The sequence below is a fragment of the Diadema antillarum genome, unplaced genomic scaffold (genome assembly GCF_040938485.1).
Source record: "Diadema antillarum isolate AM-2024a unplaced genomic scaffold, OU_Dant_1.0 seq00000049_RagTag, whole genome shotgun sequence".
NCBI lineage: Eukaryota > Metazoa > Echinodermata > Echinoidea > Diadematoida > Diadematidae > Diadema > Diadema antillarum.
In genome coordinates, this window is record NW_027271158.1 from 1,071,914 (window position 1) to 1,095,317 (window position 23,404).

The 23,404-nt window shown below is 39.0% G+C and overlaps 1 protein-coding gene across 1 annotated transcript in view; it reads right to left on the minus strand.

Annotated features, from left to right (window-relative positions):
- Nucleotides 1-327: 327 nt before the first annotated feature.
- LOC139725552 (phosphatidylinositol 3,4,5-trisphosphate 5-phosphatase 1-like) overlaps nt 328-23,404 on the minus strand; it is a 94,110-nt gene continuing 71,033 nt past the window's right edge. The window contains exons 9-26 of the mRNA XM_071636643.1: nt 20,980-21,074; nt 18,803-18,905; nt 17,864-18,072; nt 16,888-17,005; nt 16,122-16,218; nt 14,539-14,677; nt 13,683-13,782; nt 12,502-12,590; nt 11,572-11,653; nt 10,206-10,295; nt 9,090-9,209; nt 7,923-8,017; nt 7,142-7,229; nt 6,369-6,465; nt 5,645-5,712; nt 4,844-4,936; nt 3,521-4,443; nt 328-563 (exon numbers count right to left, since the gene is read on the minus strand). Of these exons, the coding sequence (XP_071492744.1) occupies nt 345-563; nt 3,521-4,443; nt 4,844-4,936; nt 5,645-5,712; nt 6,369-6,465; nt 7,142-7,229; nt 7,923-8,017; nt 9,090-9,209; nt 10,206-10,295; nt 11,572-11,653; nt 12,502-12,590; nt 13,683-13,782; nt 14,539-14,677; nt 16,122-16,218; nt 16,888-17,005; nt 17,864-18,072; nt 18,803-18,905; nt 20,980-21,074 (2,825 nt within the window). The 3' untranslated portion in view covers nt 328-344. The remainder of the gene's footprint in view (nt 564-3,520; nt 4,444-4,843; nt 4,937-5,644; nt 5,713-6,368; nt 6,466-7,141; nt 7,230-7,922; nt 8,018-9,089; nt 9,210-10,205; nt 10,296-11,571; nt 11,654-12,501; nt 12,591-13,682; nt 13,783-14,538; nt 14,678-16,121; nt 16,219-16,887; nt 17,006-17,863; nt 18,073-18,802; nt 18,906-20,979; nt 21,075-23,404) is intronic.

Below are 23,404 nucleotides of genomic sequence, written 5' to 3' on the forward strand. Positions count from 1 at the left end.
CGGAGCTTCATCTAATGCTACGCCAGAGAGACATCAAACAAAACAGAATACTGTGTAAGCTGTTATTTTCGTGAATGAGGAGGTCACGGACCTTTTCGTGAGATGTTGTTTTCGCGAATTCACACAGAGGCCTTCATAAGCATACTATAACCTTAGCGCATGGTGACATTTTCAAGTATTTTTGAATTTGCGGTGCAACTGTGATTCGCGAAATTTGTGAAAATTAAACCCTCACGAAAATAACGGCTTATACAGTATCAAAAAATCATCTACTCATTATCCCTTGCTGTGTTCCCATGGCAACAAAACTCCTCCTCCCTCCCCCCCCCCCCCAACAATTTTCCTCATCGTTGCATGGCCATGATGCAACCAATGCTCTCAAGCATCCGTCGTCGATGCTTGGGATCCTCCACCTTGGCGTTGATGAGGTCGACGTCGGAGATGGTGTCGAGGAAGGCCACGTTGTCCCAGCCATTGTCGTAGAGCTGCTGCTTGTACTGCATCAGTCCCAGGTTGCTCAGCCACTCCGTGATCGTGATCGGCTGCCGCAGGCTGTCATAGTCCTGCTCGTGGGGGTGCCACATGCCGTGCAGGTGTATAAAGGGGGTGGGTGGGGAGTGGGTGTGGTGGGTAATCAAGTGGCCAGAGCCGGGGGGGTTGGGGAAAACGAGAACCAGAGACACAGGTAGAAAGCCGGGGTTAGAGACGTCTAAGACATGCAATTAATCAAGCTCTTTAGTCCATCTGAAACAGAAATGATATAAACAAGCATGCAAGTTTTGTGTGTGGTGCCGCTACGCAACTTCTTTGGTGAAACTTAATAGATATTGCAGGTGTCGTATCTGGGCTTGTAGAAGAGTGGGAAACTACAGTGTAGTCATTAGCCATACTACTCAGGCTTGGTGCAATATGAAACAAAATCAAACTTCGTTCTAAAACTAGATGTGAGCTTGCCTCATTTTGACTACTGAAAAATATGCTAACAAATATTTTGAAGGAAGTTACAAAACTGACTGAAACTCTCTTGTTTAACACTGCTCCATAAGAATGACTAATATGTGCCTCACAAACAGATTTTTTTTCTTCTTTTTTTAAACGATATATTAAACCAGAAGTTGAAATTTCTTGGATACTAAATTGCTTGGTTATCCCTCTAGTCTTGTCATGCAAACTAGACATCACTAACATAAAAAATATTATTTCTCTTCATGGATAGAAAGAAAGTGTAAACCCCAAAATTTACTCGCAACTTTATGCTTGAATTGTGATGCCAATTCCGATTAAAACTGGCTTCAATATATAGGGTAAATGCAAATGAGAATGGAAGAGGTTTCCTTCAAATGAATATAAAACAAGAACTTCAAAGCTTCACATATTTTTGCAATACATTTACATCAGTCACATTATGCACAAGTTGTCACCTAACAACTTTCCCACTGATTTGTGAAGAAAACGTTATGTTTTGCAAAAAATTTGCATCTACAACTACTTTTCCCTGTAAATTCATCATTTTATGTCATTCGTAAGTAAAAAATTCAGCAAAGAAAATGAAATCTCATTTTTCTTTGCTCAAATTTTCACTTATGAAGTACATACATTTCTGGTCAGTTTACCTTGGTTTGTGTTCACTTTATATCTTGTAACAACTCTACAACAATTTCATGCAAAGACTACAACTCCTTTATTTCTGATTCAAAAGAGAGGAAATTTAGAGAAGCTCTTCGTAATGGCACACGGAAGAAAAGGAAGCTATAGCATCATCATCTCAATAATTTGCATCAGTGCTTCTGACAACTGTCACTGTTTCTGAAAATTTGGGAAAATGAAAGTTCAATATCTTTTTGAATTTCAAATCCAATTCTACTTAAACTTCCATTACTCTGACTTTGATTGGACTCTCTTTACTAAAGTCAACCTGACTATGAAAGACATTTGAACTTAATATGGGATCCCCCCTAAACAGTGGAGGTTAAAGTCCCTGTAGATGAAATACCTCCCTCATCAATACTTCTATTAAGGGGAAGACAACATATTACAGGAAACACATTGGAGTCTCCTCATAAAAACATCTTTCCATAAATATGTCATAGAATTGTCTTAGATTGTCTGAAATGAATCAGCAATTATGATGCAAAGACAAAATAAAAAAAAACCTGTGTCTTTGTCTCGGGTGAAAATTGACAAATAAACTTTACCCATGCCTGCAACGAAAAGTGCTTTCATCCTTGCCATATTCAACCAAAGCATTGACCACGGTTACAAAATCTAAATTAGGCTTTTCTCATTCTACAAAGAAAAAAGGATTTCACACTTTTTCTCCCTCTTTTTTTCCCCCCTGCAGTTTAACTGCCACAGCCACAGTTACAGCAAAGAACAGGCAAATGAAATTTGAAAAGTGAAATTTGTTCATTGCAACTGATTGACAAATTGCCCTACATCGACGTAAATAAGCACTGAATTGATTAGTGTTGAAATTTGTTCATTTCATACTATTGGCACCTTCTGGGTCACAAGTTGTGGCACGGCAAAACATAAAATGGTGCAAACTTAAAGTGCACTGTAATTCAAGTGTGCATTCAGCTCATGAGGTCTACTCAAAAGCACTGCAGCAATATGTTTATTAAAATGCTTTTCAATTTTTGTGAAAGAAAGGCAAAAAGCAAAAAAAAAGATTCACACTGCAACAGTCCACATGTACAGAGTCAGAGCACTGATACATGTGAGCCTTTTGTGGAATTCAAAAAAAAAAGTGCGGCTTTTGCATGTTCTTCCTCAATTGGTTCAAGCAGTTGAACCATATATCATTTTTAATAGTCAATCACATCTTTTGCAACATTATCATCAAACCTCTTTCAATTCCAAATTGCTACAAAGCCTGGATGAAAGACTATTATAATGAGTAAAAGTACAGAGGTTTGGATCTGGACTCCTGGCATTAGACACTAAGTTAGGTTGTCAGTCTATTCTTTAGATACATATAGCTGATGGGATTTGTACAGGTACTCCAGAATGAAAAAAAAGAAGTGGCTAGAAGCTCTAATAAACATGATTTCAGCAAACAACAGCAAAAAAAAATTCAACTACAATGTAGTTACAAAATCTCAGCAGAAATTCAGGCACTTTGAGAAAAGATTAATTTTCTTTTCATTTATGCGAAAGAAAACCTTGAGTAATCATTGTGACATGAGTTCTTTAGCAATGACATCTAAATGAGTTCAGTGTACATGTATGTTTCATGTAGCTTTGGGAATAACCACACAACTTCTGTGGACTTAAATGATATCTTTATCGCTTCACCTATGCTGCCTCAGCAGGCAACTTATGCTGTCGCACAGCAAAGAAACCCATTTGAAAGTGGAAACTAATGGGCGTGTTTGATGGATACAACTCGGAATATAATCTTCCTATTGCACGAGTGGTTGAGCTTTTCTGATATCTAGATGAATGAGGTAATAAGGATGGTAATATCATGGTTTGAATGGCAATGACTTTAAGTAAAGATGACTTTAACTCTACGCACTTCAAGGTCTGTATCAGTGGTCCTTCGAGGGGGCGTGTTCATCTTGGATTTGGCTGGGAGAGGGGGCGGCATCCCATCCACGTGGAAAAGAGAGCCGTCGTCGTTGGAGGAGGAGGAGGCGCGGCCCTCCGGGGCCAGTCTGACCGGGAGGGTGGGCTTCGTGTCGATGCTAGAGGTGGAGCTGTCCGGCGAGGATTCTCGGCTGGACCGGTTCTCCCAATGATCTCGCAGCCTGGTGACATTTGACTTGCTCTGACCCAGGGGGAGGGGCGGCGGGGTCCTGCGGGGCGGGGAGTGACCGCCTGTCCAGCCTTCGTCCGACGTGTCAGAGTCAGGTCTCTCAACGACCCTCTGCATTGCCATCGGCCTCGCTGGGAGAGGGGGTGGGGAATTACTGTCCGAGCCAAAGACACGCGGAGGAGGCAACTGCCTTGAGGGCAAGGGAGGGGGCATGTCCCCAGTGTTGGACTCGGAGGGGACAGATCTGCAGGTGCGCAGTTTGGGCTTGGTGACTTGGTAACTCCCATCTGACTCTATGGTCATCGCGCTCTGCTTCCCTGGTATGGTACGACTCGAGTTGGGCGGGGCGTCCAGACACAACCCCATGTACTCCCCCGTCTCCATGGGGCTGGCCCCCACTCTGGGAGGAGGGAGTGGGGGAGGGGTGTTCAAGTCTTCTTCCACTCCATTACTGCCACTTGCCTTGGCGGCTGCTGGCTTGCCCCCATTTTTTCTGCGGCTGGGTGGGATGGGGGCCGGGTCTCCAACCGGAGGGGAGAGCGAGGCGATGGGAATGGTCAAATCTCTCGGGCGGGGGGCCGTCGGTACGGGTGGGGCTCCCTCTTGAGATTTCCTGGCTGCTTCTTCGCTGCAAGTTTTATTGACCCATTGTCTCACCTTAGCCTTGGTGTTCTCAATACACGCTGGATCAGTAAAAAGAGAAACAGTCAAAACATCACAGCAACAAATACAAACTATGTCAATCGATGATAACATGGATGCATGAAAATGGCACATTCAAAGTGCAATTGTTCCTCTAGAAATATGAAATATACAACTTACTGAGATTAGAACTTTTTCTTGAAAATATGAATATGTTGTATTTTCTCTTTCCCAAGACAAAAATGTCTTTGCAAATCAAAACATTTACAGTTAAGACTTGTTCATTGTTACAAGAAATATATTAAACAGATAATCAATTTGTTTCACTCGCTTCAAATATTTTACATCTGTGAGGAAAATATTGTAGCTTACAAGAATTATGAAAGAATTAAAGACTTTCCTATTGCTGGCACTTAGGGGGTAAGCCAACGTTCACCTCACCTTTAGTTTTTGCGTGGATTTTGGCTGATGTTGTTTCGTCGCTTGCATCACCTGAAGACAAGCTGTCCGTCTTGTCCTCAAATTGCACCAACTCTGTCAAGAACAAAGAAAGAAACATTTAATACAAGACTTTCTCCGAAGAGACAAAGGAAAAGGGAGTAAATATCTACGTTTGATAAGAACTTACATGCATTACGCACTTGACAATTCTAGTCCCGGCCCCTGGGTACCCACGGACGGCCAGTGTTTGTATCCAAGTTGGTTGTGGATTTTAGCTTTTTTTTTTTCTTTTTTTTTTTGCCCGAGTGGGTAGGGAATGCATGAGGGTTTGAGGACAAACATTTAATACATACAGGAATATTTTTGACCGTCTCAAACACCACCTGGTGTGGCGGGCAGTTGGACAGGCATTTCTACTCAACTATTGCCCGCCCTGTCTGGGACTTGGCCGAAGATTTCTATACAAATATTGCCTGGCCAGTCGCGGACTTGACCAGGATTTGGCTGGGATAGTGTAGCATCATAAAAATGCAACTTGATGCAAGTCCCGGTCATCCCTGGGTGACAGGGGGTCAGGACTACAATTGACTAGTGCATTACTGTGTAACGGCAGCACACTTGCATTTAGTTTCAGGATATAAGTGTTAATCTTAAAAGAAATGGCACTCTGATGTCATAGAATTTCCTCTGTTGATGTGATGACGGGTTATTAGTCACTTTGTACTAGACACACCATTCGGAGCCTCTGTTTAGGCATCCATGAGAGAGCCACCTGACAGACACAGAGAATGAAAATCTTACCGTAAGTCTTGATCTTTCGGAAGCCACCATACAAACTCTCGTCACGTGCCTTGACATGCACCATACCCCTGCAGGGAACATAAAAGATGATGTGTTTAGCATCAAAGTTCGCTTGATACTCTGAAATCATCATTGGTTCTTGACATCAAGTCCTTAGTCTCTGTAGTATGAGCATTCATTCACACACATACAGAAATTTGTCTCTTGAATCCCTAAATAATATTTCAACCTTTGACCACCACAACAACACCATAACTTTCATAATTGTGATAATTTCATTTCTGTTTTTAAATGACTCACATTTCATTCATCCACTTTCAGGTGACAAAACTGTCCAAAACAGTCTAAATCAAAAAAATCTTTTAAAAATTACTCATTTAACAAAATTATTTCATAAAATCATTCTTAAACTATGCCACAATAAGATCTAAAACATAGAAACAACTATCATATGATTTTTTATATGTATTTTTGGATCTACACATCACTTCTGGGGAGTATTTCATGAAGGAACTTGTCAGATAAAATGTCTGACAAGTCAATTATATCCGACAAGTTCAGAGAAATCAGCCAATCAGACTTAAGAGGTCTGTAACACCAAAACATATAAGTAAATAATTTTTTTTTTCATTCAATACATTTTTGGAACTATACACTTGTACATTACTTCTGACGACCGTAACACCAAAACTGCTTCATTAGAGAAGAACTTTTTATCACTCACTCCACTTTTCCTGTCCTTTGGCCCTGGTGTGTCAGGATACTCTTGAAGGGAACTGGTGTCGCCGCAAAACGGTTCCTCAATGACACGACAAACTCGCCTGGAGAAGCAGCAGAAGCATGGAATGTCAATATTTTTACATAGAGACTGCTGATACAACGAGCATTCACCAGTTTTAACATTGTCAGTATTCGTAATGTTCTGACAGAGTTTGAAATGTGGTTTAAAATGTAGCCATATTATCACAAAGTCCCTTCCCCCCATGATGAATTTCATTTAAATCATATCTTTCAGTGATACATATCTATGTCTTGGAGTGATATCCAGAGTCATGAAATCACATTTAGTCTCAGTTAGTGATGATATAGTAGCAGGTTAAAGGGGCCATTTACATGACAGGCAGTATAACACACAGTTGCACAGAAAACTTCGATCAACACTCAATTCATACACCACAGTATGACATGCAGAAAGCATAGTAGTGTTTCACAGTGGAGCACCACCTCATAAAGCATGTAAAAAAATAAATACACGTAAAGTGAAAGTCTGCAAGTAAGTGGTAATGTGACAACATTTCAAATGTGAAAGTCAAGCATTGTGATATACAATCACATACCCTGTAAGTCAATCTGTCATATAATCCTGATTAATTTTACTAGTTGCTAAATATGAACCTACAAACATTAAACAACGAAAAATGAATGTGAATCACAATGACCATTTTTTTTTCTCTTTTTTTTTTTTGGTGGAGTTAAAGCTACCATGCGAATGCTCACCATACGACTCATCACTGTCTTCCGACTTGATTGCCACAAGCACAAACTGTTCTTCCAGGTATTCCACGTCGGACACGATTGGGCTCAGCTGTTTGCAACATCAAAGGCAGAAATGATATTGGAGATAAAGCCCAAACTAAATTTGAGAAGCTAACATACAATTACCCCACATTTGGTTTTTTAATTCCATCAGCTTGTAGCACACAACTAGCTGGTGAATGTCATCAAAACTTCAATTTCATCCATTATTATGTCCTGGGGAACTTTGGCAGTAAAAATCACCATCTTGTCATTAAATTGGTAACCCTGAATCTTTCTGTGTATCCTACATTGAAAACAAATTAGATGACACTGGTTGACTTAATTAAATCTGTGAGAATCTGCAAAAAACACAGAGTCAGAAGATTTCTTATATTGCCAATTTCAGGCAGAAACATTAACCTTACTCTTCCAAAATGTGTGTCGCGAATTCAGCATCTACGGCATCTGTATGTGCCTGCTTGTATGTGTGTGCATGTAAAAATACACATGTCTGTTATAAATAAAGTCATTCTTACCTAAGTTGACCTCCCTTCAGTCAAATAATTGCCTAAGTCGATAGTCTATTCATTACAAGTCCTCTTCTCTTTATATTCTATTTACTTTAATCCCTCATAAATCAAATTTTCTCTAAGGCAAAGCTATTTCTGCAGTCCAAATAGATTCAACTAATAGGCAAGGTCGATTGTATGAATCATGTTGTCTTTCCACAGACTAAAATCCATGTAGGTTTGTATCTCACCTTGGGTAGTTGCTCCTTGCTCCACGAAGGTTTGGTCTCTTTGTACGTGTTATTCTGATTACAGAGGTAGTTGTGACCACTCCTGACCGACTTCACTGTAAAGACATGACAATCGCATCAAATTTGTCAAATTCATGAAATTCTTCCATCGAGATGTTTTTCATTGCAACTGATTTACATCGATGTAGGGCAATTTGTCAATCAGTTGCAATGAAAAACATCTCGACGGAAGAATTTCATGAATTTGAATAATTACACTTTATTTACATCGATGTACAGTTGTAGGGCAATTTGAACTAAAACACTGATCAATTCAGCGCTTATTTACGTCGATGTAGATGTAGGGCAATTTGTCAATCAGTTGCAATGAAAAATGTCTTGACGGAAGAATTTCATGAATTTGAATAATTACGCAGTACCCGCTGCATGCTATAAGGACTAGAACCTTCACTTGCTGTCGGACAGAACCTCGGTGGTCTAGTGGAGATGCCGCCTGTCCGGAGATCAGGAGGTCATACAGTGTAGGTTCAAATCTTGCTCGAGTACGTATGCCCATGATTTCTTTTATCATGGCTACTACTAAAAAAAAAAAGATCAATTCAGTGCTTATAAATGTCGACGTAGGGCAAATTGTCAATCAGTCGCATCAAATTTCTCTAAAATTTACATCTGCCTGAGAGATGGAATTTTTTTCATCGCAATTCTCGAAGGTGCTAGATGGTGATCACTGGGCACGATCAGATCCATAAATATGTTCATTTCCGACTATTTAAACATAAGGAGTTAGTGGATTTAGGGTGGAGTATGTCTTGAATTTTGATGCATGACACTTTGGTATCAAATGATTTTGTTACAGAAAAATTGTTGGAAAACAGGAAAGCTATCGTTTTTGTCTTCCAATTTATCCAAAACAACAACAACAAGCATACATCTCAAAGTTTGAAATCAACTGCAAGAACAAAACAACTTTCAAGTATGATGGTATACATTCCAAAATCAACTTTGTTTATTTCCCTCTTGAATTCATGAAGGGAGACTCATTACTAATAGAATGTGGAGGGCGCCATCTATTGTCCAACAGAAGAGATACAAGAGATAGAGACAGGTGCTTGCCTAGCTGCTATCCTTTGATTTGCTTTCTTGCGGAGCAAGTCTTTACTGGCTTACCCTCAAGGCAGGTTGAGAAGAACTCAAGGTAAAACTTGCTGCTGCATGTACTGGTGATGATAGTGGCGTCCACTGCCGTGAAAGTGATTTTCACACCGGGTGTTTCCCCCTCCGACTGCTCTGCTCATCGCAAAAAAAAAGTTGGCGAAAAAATAATCAATTACAACTTTTGTCTAATATATACACCATATACAGGGGTGGATCCAGGAATTCTGTAAAGAGGGGGCACCTTTGCAAAATTAAACGGGGGCAAATGCACCCCTCCCCCTGGATCCGCCACTGATAAACATGCATTATGCACTTGCAGATTGCATATGACATACATTGACATGGCCTCCAACTTAAGAATTGTAAAGTTAATCTTTATTGTGAGATGATTTTTCTATCTCGATGCTCTACAGTTTTGTTGAAACATTCCCAGAACTTGCAGTTGTCACAGAATGAAAACCTTGTACTCCTAAAATGTCTGAAATTATCACCCAAAAAAAAGTACCTTGTTTCCCAACAAATTAAGTCTGCCCAGAGGCAAACACTCTTTATAGTCAAGAATATCCTGTTATATATACACGTAGGTGTTACAGAGAGTATCTAGCAAAGCAGGGGTGGTTATAATGGCAGGGCCCCCTGGAAGTGCATTCAGGAATAGCACAGTCCATACTGAGGAAATGGTACCTCATTATTCTGTTACATTTACATATACATATACCTACACACATAATACATTGCACTCCTGCACAAACGAACACAGTTATAACAAAATTCTCATTACAACAAAGTACAAAAATTCAGGTCCTAAAATTATCACGTATATATCTTTATATACCTAATTGTTTGGCTATGATGAAATTTTGATATGACAAAAGAAAAGTGCCTGTCCTAAGGACTTTGTTATAACAGGAGTCACCTGTACTTGTATTTACAAAGTATCGCTCCATTATCATCAATTCCATTATCATTTTGTTCATTATTATTATTATCAACATCATCATTCATTATTGCTGTCTATTAGAGTATCACCCTTTTTGTGCAAGAGACTTTGGACAGTGTGTAAAATGCTATGGGGTCTTCTGTGCCACTCAGCACTCAAAGCACATGAAGAATTCAGAGATATTGTACCCTTTGGCATTGCAGTTGAACAGGAGATTCCAACATCAAAGGTGGCAAAGACCGGCGAGTGGTCACTGGTTACAATGTCCGTGGTGCAACCTGCAAAAGAAGATGAAGGAATTTCAGGCAATCAGCTCATTGATTGAATAACTAGCAGCAAGTACAACTAGACTGAACACACTTTATTATATTCCATTGCCACTTTTGGGGCACTGTTTTGTTTTGTTTTTCTACTATGTAGCTCATCATGGGATAACACTCTGTAAGGGGAATGAAACCCAAATACACACAGAGATTAAGTGAATGCAGCAATATTAGTAAAAACACATCAGAGAAAAGAGAATTCCATAAAATTTTATTTTGTGTGTGTGTGTGTGTGCGTGTGTGTGTGTGTGTGTGTGTGTGTGTGTGTGTGAAAAGTACACCTTCCCTTGGCTTGTTACTGGTATATGTTAAGAGTAATATTATTCCTCCTGCTTTCTGAAAGAGGTTTACAAGACATGTGCTCTTTCATTATGCTAGAAAGGTGAAAATGTGTTGAATTTTTCTTGTATTTTCTTTTAAATATATATCATTGTCCGTACATGAAATCATAAAGTATTGTAGTCTCTTCATCCAGCGGTGGTTGCATTGAAACTTTAAAAATTCATAAACTTTGAACGGATAGTCCAATTTTCCTCAAACTTTGCTGATGCACTCTACCGGTAACAATGCTGCATTCCCTCAATTCACATACATATTTTGGGATTCATCTTGTTTTAAAATTCATAACCTTTGAATGGACAGTCCGATTTTTCCTAAAACTTTGCTGATGTGTTCTAACAATGCTGTCTTCCCTCAATTCACATACATATTTGGGTTTCATCGTCAACCTCCTTTAAGATATACAGTGTAAGGTCATTGTGAAAATAATCTATGAATACTAAAAGTTGCCCACCTTACTGAACATGCATTTCTCAGCTTATCTCAACAGGTCACAAACTGCTGGTGTAACCATGCTGCGAGAAACAGACACTCTACAATACAAAGTGACCTTCAATATTTGCATTTACATAACCCTTTCCCAGCCAGGGACATTAGACACTATGAAAAACACTATGGGGTTTTCCGAGCCAAACGACACTCCAAAGCACACAAGGGGTTAAAGATATATTCCACGAGGAGACAAGCATGGACTTGCTTGTTCACAGCTGCATTTTCCAGGAAATGAAACAGCTACAAACGGTCCGACAATGCCATGTTCGACTTTGTTTTGCTGGGAAAAAAAAAAGAGGGACAATCGAAGAGGCTACCAGGAAGTGGTCAGATTAGATACAAGAAAAAAAACAAAGAGTGATTTATCAAACAAGAGACATTTTTGCTTTTTCTCTCTTACCGTAGGTTGTATTGATCACATGTGTTTCCGGATAGGACTTCCAGAGCACTCGGTCACACCAAGATGGCTGGTTGATTCGTACCTGGAAAATTGGGAAAAATCCAGACATCTGTCAGGTCAGATCCATTCTTTCAGATGTTGGTTCAAAACAAAGTCAAATCATGACTCATCTTACAAAAAAAAGGGGGGATATTGATAGCCTTAAAGTGAAAGCCATGAATATTAGAGCGGATAACCAAGAAATCCTTTTAAATCAAGATAACATTGTCAAGGACAGACAGACACACAACCCCCCCCCCAAAAAAAAAAACCAAACGAACAAACAAATACTACGTATGGGAGACCTACCGATGATTTTGAGACTTTTGTATTTGAACAACTTTAAATTGGTTTTACTGGGTTTCAGAATTTATAGTGATTGGGATGAGGAATAAGAATGTTTTCAAAATTCATAACAAATTACAATGAGCAAGGATGATAACATAGAAGCTTCACATTGGGTGGTCAAGGAAGCAGAACAAAAGAAAAAAGCATGCATAGATTCTACACAGGTGGACTAGTGAAGCAAATTAAGTGGTATTATACTTCGTAATGGAATCACATTGCTACACTACTTGATTATGAGAGCCTTCTCTGTCATCAGCATTGTTCAGTGTATTATGTCCACATTGGTTTTTCAGAGTATTGGTTTATCTGTTCAAGGGCCATAATGACTTCCACACATCTGTACATGGCACTATCTATTCATAATGTGAAAATATGTACTGGAAAATGTGAAATGTCATAGAATCTAATGGCAGACATAATGCACTGTACAATGCACTCTTAGGAATTATAATTATAAAAAGGCTACATCTTTTACAGATTTATGCACTAGAATGAAGATCATTACATACTGTTCTTGAAGAGATCTGAGAGAAGTGTACTTACTCCTGTTTTCTTAATTTTCTTGTAGGCATACACCGACCGATGTCCAATCTCGTACCGGTATGTCGGGGGAAATGTGATTTCATCTTCATCTGCAAAAATCAGGTCAGAAAATTGTACAAAATGAATCTACAGCGTACGTGGTAGTACTTGCATCACATCAAATTTTCAAACAATGTGCTAAGACTGCAAATTGTGCATCAATCTATACAAACACTGTACCGGTATCTATTGCCTCGACGAGTTAACTGACCAAGTTCTGGGGTAATTTTGCTGCAGAGATTATCATATTGTCCTCATCAAATTGGCAACTCTGAATTCTACTTTGTATCCTACAATATTATTGAGAGATTAGAGGGAACTGGGTAACTTCATTTAGTCTGCACAAAAAAAAAGGTTGTCAATTTGAGACAGAAATATGAACTTTAATCTTTAAAATTTGCTGCCTAATTGAAAAGCAGTTACACATTTAGCAATTCAGTTTTTCCTTTTTTTTCTTTTCGGCACATTTTATAACGTGCAAATCATTTATTGCGGAGTACAGAGTATCTGCAGAACAATCCATCTGGTATAACGTAGAGGGAATGCAACAGTATGGTGATCGAATGAGGCAAAAAAAGCATGCATCTAACGCACCAAAAGAGCAGCTTGACAGCTACAAGACTTTGTACTGTAAAACACGATATCTTCGCAGCATGAAATTTTTTGCGAAATGGAGCCAATGGCCTTTTTCGCAGCATGAAATTTTCGTGAGTTGCCTCTAATGTTCAATATGTATAGTGCAGACAAGATCTTTCAAATGCATTTTTAAAATGCACGCGAACTTTTAAAATGTACGCGAACATTCCTCGTTTTACAGTACTTCCTTGTTCTCTTTGTCACAAATATTTCTCAGCTTTACTTTCATAGTACTGTAAAAGTGAAAATTTTCGCGGGGTTGAAATTTTCGAGCATTTCGCGCAACCAGAAGCTAGCACGAAAATAAAAGCACGCGAATATTTTTGCGTGCTATGTCCCAGTAGTTGATGTCTGGATTCCGCGGAATTAAAAACATGCGAAACTCCTCTTACCCGGCCAAGTGCGAAAAATTAGTCACGCGAAAATATCTATTTTTACAGCAACACATTCCACTCAAGCAGTATGTCATCATTAGAGCTCAACAAATCAAAATCTTCCAGTCATACCAAAGGCTACAAAGATGTGACCCTGGTCCTTCTCGATCTTGAGCTGGTCGTGGTCGATCAGGACATCATAGTTTTTCACTTTGATGTTTTGAAGGATTTCCTAGAAAAAAAAGGAAAAATTATACGAGAAAATAGCAAATGATTTATACGCATATTACACATACAAATTTATAACAAACTCTTCTACTGTGCATTTCTCTTAACACAAAATGCACAAAGAAAGGGATATAGATATATATGTAATATACTTGTTGAACTGATAGTTGCAGATGTTTGAAATGGTTATTACATTGGTTTAAAAAATATTTTAAAAATGGCTCCCTACTGCTTAGATATATCACATATGTGACAAATGCAACAGAATTTATTTCAAGGTCTCACTGTCATACATATCCTCCCTCAGGAAACTTCAGAAACTTCATTGTCCTAAAATAATTTGTCTATTCTCTTTACCAAAAGTAAAGGAAACCAGAGCCCAAATACACATGTGGACTGAGTGAAAGCAGCGATATTAGTAGAACACATCAATTAAAGTTTGAAGAAATTTGACAATCTGTTACAAAAGTTATGAATCTTTAAAGTTTCTGTGTCGTCACCACTGGATAAGGAGACTACTACACTGCACTGAATAGTGTATATGGCATATACACTGTACAGTAGCCAGCAGGAAAGTACACTGCACATGGACTACAGAATAATGCAATGATTGGCAGAAAATTAATATTTTCAGTTGTTGTTCCATCAAACAGTTTGTATGTCTCTGTCTAACTGTTCACTATACAGTTCCTCTCCTGCAAAACCATGGCTGCTAGTGTATTTTCATGAAATCATTCATTTTGCAACCAGCCTGGCTCACCTGCACGTTCCAGTCGATGCGATAGTTGAGGTCACCCAGCCAGAAAACGTGGTGGAACTGGTTGTTGAGATCGAAGAGATTTAGTCCCTTGTTTCCAAGACTGAGTCCTTTTAGGATATCATGGAAGTTGTTATTCCTCCTATGACAATTATTGGAAGAATGATAAAGTCATTGGCAACATTGTAATATGACACAAACAATGGTATCACTTTTTTCGAGCATTACTTTCTATTTTTTTTTCTTTAGTTAAATTTTGTGTTGGTCCCACAAAGATTTCAATTCAATTCAATTCAGTTTAATTCTACTCAGTCTATTTGAACCAATCACTCAATGATTAATACAAATTCAAAATCATAAACAGTTTTGAACAACAATTTGACTTGACAATCAAATTGCAATATATGCGTGATGAAAGAACGATAAAATCATTGGCATGCATGCTTACAAATGCACACGACAATAAGTGAATTATGGTCGTGGTCAGGATCCCGAGAAGCACAGCTTATAATTGGGGTTCATTAACTAAACAATTTCCAAACTACCATATACTTTACTCACATACAGATATAAAGCAAAAAGATTCACATCAAACACTGAGGACACAATGTAGATACTAGGGGTGGTATTCTGAAATCCTTCCTAGGAAGAAATTTCTTCCTAAGTCAGGATTTTTTCCTAAGTGGTATTCTGAAAATCTTCCTAAGTTTCTTCCTAAGTCTGTTCCTAAGTTTTTTTCCTAGACTTAGGAAGAAACTTAGGAAAGGGGCGGGAGTACGCAAATTTCTGACTTAGGAAGAAGTTGGTATTCTAGAATGCACCTAGGAAAGAATTTTAGGAAAATATTTAGGAAAGCTCCACCCCTGTCCTAAGTACGTTGTTAAGAATAGCAAGCTGCAGATATTGTGATAGGCGCGCTTGTCATTCACTGCGCGCACATGTACCTTGATGCGCGAAATGAGCGTGAGAAAGGGGACATGCCGCGCACACGTGTATTTGACCCTATGTCATAGTAATATGCGATTGTCATTGGTCAGTTCCTTATGATACGGCATTTTGTATTGGCTTAAGAAAGAACGTGGGCGGGGATAAGGAAGGCCTAATTTGCATTAAGAAGTGCCTAGGAAGAAATTTCAGAATACCAATTTTGTCTTTCCTAGGCACTTCCGAAGTTTCTGACTTAGGAAGAAACTTACGAAGAAACTTAGGAAGATTTTCAGAATACCACCCTAGCTCTTTTCTTTTAGTAATTATTACAAAGAAATCCTCACTAATCTGAAGCTAGATTCCCTCTACAGATTACCATCTAAAGAGCTGAAGATCTATTATAAAGCATCCTACCTTGACAGAAGGCATTATCTGTGGTTCATTGCACACAAATGCCATGAAAAGGTCTTCTCTCATCAATCTACGTACGCATCTGACACAAAATATGGCTGATAAGCAAATTATTTTGTAAAAAAGGTATAATATTGTCAGTAAATCTACTGTGGAACATATAAATCTTGTCCTCAGACACTGCCATCTTGTTAAAACACAGAAAAACTTTTCTACGGAAAAACACCTGCACTGATCAATTTACTAACCTGAGACATTTCTCCGTGCCTGACGTCAGGTGGCAGTTGACGAAGCAAAATGAAGTACCATTGAAATAGAAAGAAACACCCACTGCTCCTTTGTTGCCTGTACCAAGCAGGTGAAATTTTGAAAAAAAAAGGTATCATATTACTACATTTTTTCCCTCAATGTGTGAAGTATTGATCACTGCATTCATACATTTATAGCCTAATCATTTGTGGATATTGAGTATAAAGTAATCTGAGCCAAATATTGCCCATTAAACTTGAAGTTGAAGAGGGTCAGTCCCAAACAATCATAGATATGTAAGCAGTGCAAAACTGAACAGAAGTATGAGCATTCTTATTTTTACAATTTCACATCAGCACATTATGTTACAGAAGATGTCACATGATAAAGACTGTTTACTTCAAACAAATTTTGAGACGCATTGTTTAATTCATGATCTTCAATGAAAATTATGAAATGCTTCTTTTTGTGTCATTTTTGTGACTTTGCTACATTTTATCATGTAACCAATGTCAAAATCATACAGATTGTAGATGTGAATGTGGATATCAATGCTCTAAATGACGAGATTTATTTGATACAGATATGTCAATTGGAACTTCCAATGACACAACAAATGCAACTGCATGACTTCATGATTTGTTGCAATGTTGCAAGGTCAAAAAAAAAAACAACCCAAAGTTTAATTCATGTATCCTCAATTGACAACATACAACCTTTGACCCTTTAGAGTACCCTGGCATTTACATTTGACCTTTGACCCACCGAGAGCATTGGCAATGCCAGTCTTGACAGTGGACTCCCTGACGTGACTGATTCTGTGTTGATGATCTGGTTTGACAAGTACTGCTAGTCGGATGCCCCACAAAGAACAGGATGTCACCTAGGCAACAACAACAAAATATTGAAACAAATACCATTGCGGTGCGGTTCGGGGTCACATTGGGGTTTGTTCAGGCCATCACTGTTGTTGCTACTGATTTTATCCTAGGCAAACTTGATGTACACTTCCAAGCAATGTTCACATTATTAAAACTTTGATGAATAGAGTAAAAACAGATGCATAGATTGGTATAATTTCTTCAAAATCAAGGAAATAGGAGTCACATGTTTTCAACAAGTAATAATACTGGTATCAACCTAAATGCAATTAGCTGGGGTAATGATGTCACAAATTTATAGCAATATCATTGATTTATACCAAAAAAAAAAAATAATAAAAAATGACGTTCTTGGGAGATAATTGAGAAACTACAAACATTTCCCTCAGAAAGTCAACACTGATGAGTTCTATTGCAAAATTTTGGTGCCAAAAGAAATGCATCCTCTTGGTTATAATTTCACATCAAGGAAGGAAATTTAGAAAGGATTTGTGTGTAAATCAATGGGAAACTTGAGAATACAAGACTAATTTTCTCTGTATTGCAACTGATTGACAAAATACCCTACAGCAATGTCAATATTTTCTACATTTTACTCTTATTAACTGTAAAAGTGGAATTTTGGCAAGAGTAATTTTTTGTGCTCGATCACAAAAGATGTAGTTCATTTTCAAACTATACCACAAAGGATAGTTCCTTCTTCTTGCAGTCACAGTCTAAAAAGAAGAAAAAAGAAATAACTTCACGGTCACGCACTCAGATACAAGAGGATTTCAAAATTTCAGCATGATATGTAACAATGGATATTTTCTGCTAAATTTGGAGGTAGACAAGAGGTGTGATATATAAGGTGGACGTACCACGACGTATTCCTTTTCTCCGGGACCGCGGCAGATGCCCTGTATCTCTGCCTTGAGGCGTGTCAGCCAGTCCCTCTCGCTCAGCGTGCTCTCCTGCGTGCCAATGACGTAGAGGTCGTGCGGCATGTAGACCAGACGACTGTCCCGCGTCTTGCCGTCCCCCTGGCACGTCAGCCACGACGTGATGGAGTTCGGGGGCGGGGCGTCCCCTGTCGTCGTGGAGATGGGATGAAATCATGACACAACGTGCTAGTGTGTGTGTGTGAGTGCAACATTCTGCATGAAGAACTTGAAAGGGCTTATTTTGTGTTTGTACATACTGTATGTCCCCCCCAAAAAAAAAAAACAACAACAACAACAAACAAACAAACAAATTACAATGGGACCCTCCGCAATGATGACTTTAAGAATAGTGAATCAATCCAAACACACTTTCAGGGTTTTCCACTATAACTTATTACCAACATCTTACAGAAAACCCCATCCGATTTGCTTGGGTGGTCAAAGAGAAATGAGGAGTTTTGTAGAGCATGTCAGGAATCCCTTCCCTCCAAGTTCTGTCTACTGTGTTCACACATTAATTATGCAGTTCCAAGAGCATCCAAGTGCTAAACTTGGAAGAGTCAGACCCATGACATGCTTTACAACAATCCATATATCTCTGTGACCACTTTACCAAATTTAATAAGATTTTCAGTAAAATACAGCTCAGATGTTACATTTTAAGACCCTGAAATAGCATTTAGACTGTTCATTCATATTGGAAGTTATTGATGCAAAAACACAAAAATATGACAGTATTTTTTTTTTTTTTTTGGGGGGGGGACATACTGTACTACTTGTAGTGATGTTTTCTGGCCAGCCTTATGACAGTTACATTCAGTTCACATAAAACACTAATATCTCAGCTGGCTAGTGTATGAATTATAGGATACTCACCCATGTTCCATGTTCCAATGAAGAGGGAAAGTTGGTCGACCTCTTTACTCTTAGAGTGAACCATCTTCATGTACTGAAGCATCTGACAAAAGGTCTCCCGTTTCTATGGAAACACAGACAGTCAACACAGGTATCACAAGCTGTTATGCTGGAATGATCTGATGCAAACCTCAAGGCAAATCCACCACAGAAAATTGGATTTAAATCTCAATCTAAGAATGATAAAGACAAGCATGTGGGTAAACACAGTAGAAATACTCGTATACTGTGCAATAATATGATTTGTACTTCTCTGTCTGTCTAAAATTACCTGGAAAGTTAGATTTGGTCTGGAAATAATACTCATACATGCACATTGCACACCACATATTTATACAGTAGCTCGAATCTTAATCAGTTTCAGGAAATGGCAATATAGAACATATTCTGTTTGATCTTTGAACTTCTGCGATACAAAATGCAAGTCATTGGTTTCCTGACAAAGGGAAACAAGAGACCCGCGGGTCACGCGCTCACCTGAGTATCGCAATTTCACCTTCCACACATTCTTGCACACTCTTACCTGAGAACATTGGAAACTTCGGTCTGCATATGGATCCCCCCTCAACTCGGGGGGGGGGGGGGGGGGGGGGGGGGGCAGGCAGCCCTGGATTTGCAATAAACAAACTTGGAACTAAAGTCATCAATGTACAAACTCATGGTATTAACTTTGCTTTATCATTTCTGGTTCTAGAGCAGAAGATTTTAAATATTCCTTAATGTGGGGGGGGGGGGGTGGGACCCCTAGGGGCCTCTCAAGAGGGACATGGTGCCCATTTGAAGGAATTGAGATTCTATCCCCATAGGGATGTTACCTGCTAAGTTTGGTCAAAATTCATCATGAGGTTTTTCAAGAAGAAGATGATCATGTACAATTCAGGCTCCATTACAACTGCAGGACTTCTCCCCATCCCTCTCCTGGGTCCCAAGGGGGGGGGGGGGGGGGGGGGGGGGGGCACCCCTGACTCCGCCAACCCCATGAACAAACTTGAAACTACAGTCATCAATGTACTAACTCATAGTATCATCTAAGCCCTAATCACTTCTGGTTCTAGAGAAGATTTTTAAAGGTTCCTTAATTTTAGAGGGTTTGGGCCCCCTGGGGACCCCCCAGGTGGGCCATGGTGCCCATTTGAACAAATTGAGATACTATCCCCCTAGGGATGCTACCTACCAAGTTTGGTTAAAATCAGACATGGCGATCTCAAAGTGAAGATGAAAATGTACAATTTAGGCCCCATTAGGACCCCTCCCCGGCCCCCTCCCCTGGGTCCCAAGGGGGGCACCCCTGATTCCCCCATGAACAAACTTGAAACTACAGTCATCAATGTACTTACTCATAGTATCAATTAAGCCCTATCACTTCTGGTTCTAGAGAAGAAGATTTTTAAAAATTCCTTAATTTTAGTGTGTTTGGGACCCCTGGGGCCCCCCAGGTGAGCCATGGTGCCCATTTGAACAAATTGAGATCCTATCCCCCTAGGGATGCTACCTGCCAAGTTTGGTGAAAATCGGTCATGGGGTTCTCAAGAAGAAGATGAAAATGTAAAAAGTTTACGCACGACGGACGACGGACGACGCACGACGCACGACGCACGACGCACGACGCACGACGCACGCCGGACGAAGAGCGATCGCAATAGCTAATAAGCCAAATCGAATCCTGTTTGACTCATCATCCCCTTACTGGCCTCAGAGTAAATCTGCCACCTTTAGGTGTCAGACACTGTCCCTCTTCTAGGAAATTGTTGTGACTAAAGGAAAATTGTGTCAGCATAAAATATATCATGCAGGATAAGGACAACATAGCTATACTACAAATAATCTACATACTGCCTTGTATGGCACAGATGCCATGTCACACAAAATTTATCACAGGGTATCGGAATCTCTGGATTCTTCAATACTTCAAACTTTAAAATCTGTATCATCATTAACTTCATACTTTTAGTGGTGCATGGATGGTGACTTGAATCTTACTGATAGTCACAATCAGTATGTCCACACGCATAGAATAAAACGTTTTTTGAGTCCTGATTCAAATAATGACCCAAATAATCGCGACTAGTGGTAATTGTGTGAATGGGTCTATTGTGTGACTGACAAAATACAAACAAATTATCTTCCCAGGCTCTCACCTTGGCATCTTCGAAGGCGTACTCCTTCTTCTTCCCATTGGTCAGTTTGATTGCCAACTTGGTGTTGCTGGTCCTCGACTTTATGAGCTGGGCAACTATGGTGGAACAAAAGAGAAAATCATGAAAGAACAAGGAAATACATCACAAAGGATATAAAGAAGACAAGAACCATTTTGTGACAAGGATAACCATGGAAGCAGAGCTAGAGGATAAGACATGGCATACAGGTTAATGTTCCCCTAATCTAACTTCTCAGAGATTTATGAAAATTGACCTCTACTAATTATAACGTTGTGTGTCAATCTGACACTCCTGAGAATTAGATCTATTTCATAAGTTGGTATATTGCAGAGGTGGGCTATTAGGACCTTTCCTTACAATGATAGAACAGGAAACTTCTTTTTGATGGAGGGGGAAACAATAGATTTCCAGTGAATTTATTCAGTCTACCCCCCCCCCCCAAAAAAAAAAAAATCCAACTGTTATTCTCTGTACAAAAGGGGAGCATATTCTTGAGTGACAATGGTTAGTTTTTCATTTTTATTCACAAAAAAAAAAAGGTCTGAGGTGTATTACTGGTAGAACAGTGATGCCAAACATTATTCCTCAATCATACAAAATTTTGTGATATATTTGCAAAAGGGGTTCACAACATTTGCAATGGAAAAATGGTGACCATGAACTGGACCTTTCCACTTTCAAAATAACTGAGATAAGCTGCCTCAATGATGAATCCCTCTAAAAAGTTCTTGAAGTGTCCCTTATTTGATAAGTCTTGAGTTTTGCTCAGTCTCATTAAAACTCTTATCAGTTGTCATCATCATACCAGATCTTAACTTCGCCAGTTGCATTTGTTTCTACTCTACTCATTAAAGGGACTGAACAGTACTGGTTGAGGTGAGGATTCATGTTTATAACATTCCTAAGTGAGATATTATGAGAAACCTCTTCTGAAATATGTAAGAGCATGTAATTTTAAAAACGATTCAACATTTATTTGATGAAAATTGGTTTTCAAATGGCTGAGATATCAAAAAAGTGATAATAATAAAAGATGACAGGCCACGCCTTTCATTCGGATCTCTTTGTTTCACTTGTTTTTTGATATCTCATCCATTTCAAAACCAATTTTCATCAAATAAACTTTTGATTCCCTTAGAATTACATGCTCTTTGACATCTCATAGAGTGGTTTCTGAATATCTCGCAGAACGTTAAAAGCTAAATCCTCACCTCAACCAGAACTGTACAGTCTCTTTAACCTCGAAAACATTGTGGAGCTTTAAAGTGATAATGAAGCCAATCAAAGTTACGACTGTCAGTAATACCCACCCAGAGGGGGGATCTATCACCCACTGATAGTGACATGGGGGGGAAGGGGGGGGGGGAGGACACCAGATCTGGCAGTCAGTCACTAATCCCTCGCTAATCCCCTTGCAAATCACTCAAATATTTCCTCACAGCTGAGAGAGATGACTAAAAAATTCAGATGGGGAATGATCTGCCAGACTAATCAGCCCTACGGGGGAGCAGAGGGGAGATTTCACGAAAGGCTTTGCAGCTTCTGTCAAGCAAAATCATCATTTTTCTATTTTCGTTTCAGATTGGGCCTGCCCCCTCTGCCCCCTCCCCCAGCGACTCATTGCAATGTTATAATGTAATGATTTTTATTTTTGTTAGCTTGAATGTCACTCTGGATGTGCAATTCAACGCCATGTTTAAGTCGGTTGTAACGAATGAAGAGGAAAATCATATGAACAAAACAATCATAATACTGATAATATAGTGCTCGTATAGCACCTACACAATCACTGCCATTAATTGCATTGCTATGTGCTTTAAGGACAAACAACAAAAAACCAGCTACAAATGTAAATGCTATCAAATGCAAACATACAATTAACTCATTCAAAATGTTTGTGAAATAAAAATGTTTTCTCCATATGGTTGTACAGAAAGGTTGAAGTTTCATCAAAATCAGACCTACAGTTTATGAAATTACTTGATTTTAACATTTTTAATGTTTTAATGAATCAGTGATATCAGTCACAGCCACGTATTCAAATTGGCAATGGTGATGACATCATCAACTCACAAGTCTCCCACTGAGCTAAACAAAAACTTATATTTCCATAGTTTTACATGATTCTTACATGAAATCCATTGAAATAAAATGTATATATCCTTCATGTCAAACTACTGTAGTCATGTAAAACCCTAGCAATGACAATTTTACAGGGAAAGAGATCAACCAAAAGCATGATTTCAATCAAATTTTTTGTGTGCAAAAGAGCTGGAGAATTCTGAGGGTGATGAAATCACCACTCCAGCCGATATGTGTACACATGGTTGTAATCATAATTTCTGTTAGGTCAAAACATTTGAAACAAGTGTTACTTTGTAATAATTTCATATTATTTCAATAC